This window comes from Triticum dicoccoides, chromosome 7B, assembly GCF_002162155.2.
Source record: "Triticum dicoccoides isolate Atlit2015 ecotype Zavitan chromosome 7B, WEW_v2.0, whole genome shotgun sequence".
In the NCBI taxonomy this organism is placed as follows: domain Eukaryota; kingdom Viridiplantae; phylum Streptophyta; class Magnoliopsida; order Poales; family Poaceae; genus Triticum; species Triticum dicoccoides.
The window spans coordinates 749,075,565-749,079,158 of NC_041393.1; the positions used below are offsets into that span (position 1 = coordinate 749,075,565).

Consider the following 3,594-nt stretch of genomic DNA (forward strand, 5'->3'; position numbering starts at 1 on the left):
TGATGATGCACTACCGAGTGGGCCCAGTGATACCTCTCCGTAACATGGAGTGACAAATCCTAGTCTCGATCCGTGTCAACCCAACAGACACTTTCGGAGATACCTGTAGTGCACCTTTATAGTCACCCAGTTACGTTGTGACGTTTGGTACACCCAAAGCACTCCTACGGTATCCGGGAGTTACACTATCTCATGGTCTAAGGAAGAGATATTTGACATTGGAAAAGCTCTAGCAAAACGAACTACACAATCTTGTGCCATGCTTAGGATTGGGTCTTGTCCATCACGTCATTCTCCTAATGACGTGATCCCGTTGTCAATGACATCTGATGTCCATAGTCAGGAAACCATGACTATCTGTTGACCAACGAGCTAGTCAACTAGAGGCTTACTAGGGACGTATTGTAGTCTATGTATTCACACATGTATTACGATTTCCGGATAATACAATTATAGCATGAATAAAAGACAATTATCATGAACAAGGAAATATAATAATAATGCTTTTATTATTGCCTCTAGGGCATATTTCCGGATTCTGATCTCAGAAATATTTTGGGACCCCACTAATTTCTGTTGATATTTCCGCTTTAAATCTGGTCAACGAACTAAAGTTTTTTGCAGTTGAACTTGACTGGAATCAACCCTAAGTTTGAGCACATTTGGCAGAAGTTTGGGTTCTATTTGAAATAGTTTGGCTCAAATTAATGTTGCATCAAAACAATTGGGTACATAGTAAATGAAAATGAGGACTAGTTAGGAGCTAGTTAGGACCGATAGAAAGCCTCGGGAGTGGAAAGTTATTTTACCATTTGGTCTGCTTCCTTGCGCTGACATGCGCGACCTCCTTGGACCACTCAAACTCCTCATCCCACTCCGTGGTGCGGCCATCGTAGTGGAACAGCACGATGTCGAAGTTGTCGGAGAACTGCAAGTGCCATTTGATGGTAATGGGATTTATACATACATTGGAAACCAAGGAATCTGTTTCATGATTCCTCTATTCTTTATAACCATATGAAAAACCTCTCCTTAAGTTATCACCTTCTGAATGGTTGCATTGACATTGGCTTTCTCGTCGTACCCTACGGCGAGCGCAAGAAGGTATTTGCGAGTCGCGCTGTCCTACTCACCGTATCAGAGACACACACATACCGGAACAGGCCATCGTCAGAAATTGAACCAGGAGATGTGAAATGAAATGAAACAAGATCCTTTGATGTGTGTTGGTCCAGAGACCAGAGCCAAGAATGACCTGCAATGCGTGAACTAAGCCAGCAGGTTCGGATGTGGTAACTGAAGACGCAAGGCGTACCTGTGTTGGGGATCCCCAGAGCCGGCGCAGGTGAAGGTCGGTCTCCGAAACCACGATCCCCGGTGGCAGCCGCCTCTCCGTGCCTTCATAAGCTTTTCTTGCTGCTGCAACCTCTGCAAACTAGAAAGAGGCAGAGGTTGGCATATCTTGCATTTCTGCTTGGCAACGAACAGAACTTCACAACTATAAGGTACCGCTGAAATCGTGAGATTTGGACTGGATGGCGCCCATAGTCTGTCTAGTATGCTCATGTCAAGGAAGCTGGAGTTTGCAGCACCGCTACTCGACCATGGCATCATGCCACCATACTGAAGCTGCATATATATGCATGCATTTGCTTAATCAGTCAGAGATCCTGATGATATAAGCAATGTATGATATTCTCTCTCTGTCTCTCTCTCTCTCTCTCTCTCTCTCTCTCTCTCTCTCTCTCTCTCTCTCTCTCTCTAGATCTATACCTTGGGTGTGATGACCACCGGAAAAGAAATGCCGACGACGAACCCGAACGCCGCCGCGGCCAGCGCCATGAGGACCTTGCCTCCTTTCCTTCTCATCCTCACTGTATGTGTGCTATGCCGGCCGCATGGAGAAGAGGACTTCCAAGAGCAAATATATCTCCGGCAGATTGGGAGTATGGAGATGAAGACTTGAGTTGTGGCTCGATCGGGAATTCTAGACCTTCTGCATCCATCCAACCATGCAACTCCACGTAGTACGCGTAGAGATTATTGCTAGAGGAAGAGCTTGACTTCTCCAACGTGCTCACCCGTACACAGCACGCGGCACGCATAGAGAGAGTTGACTGCTCCACTAAAACGCACTTCTGTTTGGGTACATTATTAGTTGAAGCTAGCACATGCAAAAGCTAGCTGGAGGAGGACATCACTGATTGATCGACGTGCGCTCCCCCTACCTCGTACTCCCTCCGTCCAGAAATACTTGTCCTTGAAATGAATAAAATGCATGTATCTATAACTAAAATAAGTCTAGATACAACCATTTCGAGGACAAGTATTTCCGGACGGACGGAGTACGTGCATGGGCCTCACCTCTTCTCACTTTCATGCTTTTACTTCTCCTCCAAAAAGAGAGCTCCGTGTTAGAGTAATCTTGAGTTTAATTAGTCTATTACCCCCACCTTCCCATAATATAAGACGTTTTTACAAAATCATCTTATATTGTGGGATGGATGGAGTACTCTTTTATAAAAACACGAGTTTGATGAATCCAAATAACCCAAGCCATCCAACCATCTATATCCAACGTCTCGCGCTGCTTTAAGGTTGTATCCATCACATCATCAATAATTTGGAAACATGTAAATTTCATTAATCATAATTTGGAAACAACATTAATCTACTATACTACTTATAAAAGTACGAGTTTGATGAATCCAACGATCTGAGCCACTCAACCACCTAATACCTATATCCAATGTCTCACGCTGTTCCAATGATGTATCCATCACATCATCAATAATCTGCAAAATTGTAAATTGCATTAATCGTAATTTGGAAATGACATGAATTGCACTAAACACAATTTAAGTTTAGAATCAGTGTTAACTAGATGATAACCCGCGCGATTGGTTGTAATATTTTTGATGAAATTTGAATACAACTTAAAATAGATATAATATATTGTATTTCATTATTATATAGTTGTAAGTATATATAGAACATAAGTTGGGTTTTTCATGCATATTAAGAGAGATATAATTAGTGTGATAGATGAGGTGGCATGTGTGGTGATGTGTGCATGTTGAGAGAGAATATAAATACCATTTCGCATGCATGTTAAAATAAATAATTAGTGGGGTGGCATTTGTGTATGTTGAGAGAATTGAGATAGTAGGGACCAACTATTTAGGTTAGAATATAGGATTATGACTAATCTAGGAAATGATAATACTAATTTTAGCAAATTAGTCAGGCATGCAATCAGTTTTTTTTGCTGCGCTTGCTGCGTGTCCTAGTAGGTTTGCTGTTTTGTTCAGTTTCCAAGCAATGTACGTGCAACAGTGATAGTACTAGTCCTACGTGAGTTACATATCCGAAATAAGAGAGAAGTGTTCCACCGAGCTCTCACTGGTGGAAAAAGGGCCTTTGGTCGCGGTTCGCAACTGCCATTAGTCGCGGTTGCGCAACCGCGATCGAACGGGCGCGACTAAAGGCCCCACCCTTTAGTCGCGGTTGCTTAAGAACCGCGACTAAAGGCCCGTCCACGTGGGCGCCAGGCGGCCGTCGGGGCGGAGGACCTTTAGTCGCGGTTCTTCTGGC

At 43.4% G+C, this 3,594-nt stretch overlaps 1 protein-coding gene across 1 annotated transcript; it reads right to left on the bottom strand.

The window, feature by feature from the left end:
* Positions 1-710: 710 nt before the first annotated feature.
* LOC119339673 lies at positions 711-1,842 on the bottom strand. The gene is made up of 5 exons (XM_037611644.1): positions 1,774-1,842; positions 1,510-1,629; positions 1,316-1,435; positions 1,045-1,125; positions 711-928 (listed from the first exon to the last, which is right to left on the bottom strand). Exons 1-5 carry the CDS (start codon positions 1,840-1,842, stop codon positions 806-808), a joined length of 513 nt encoding a protein of 170 aa, XP_037467541.1. The 3' UTR covers positions 711-805.
* Positions 1,843-3,594: the final 1,752 nt, after the last annotated feature.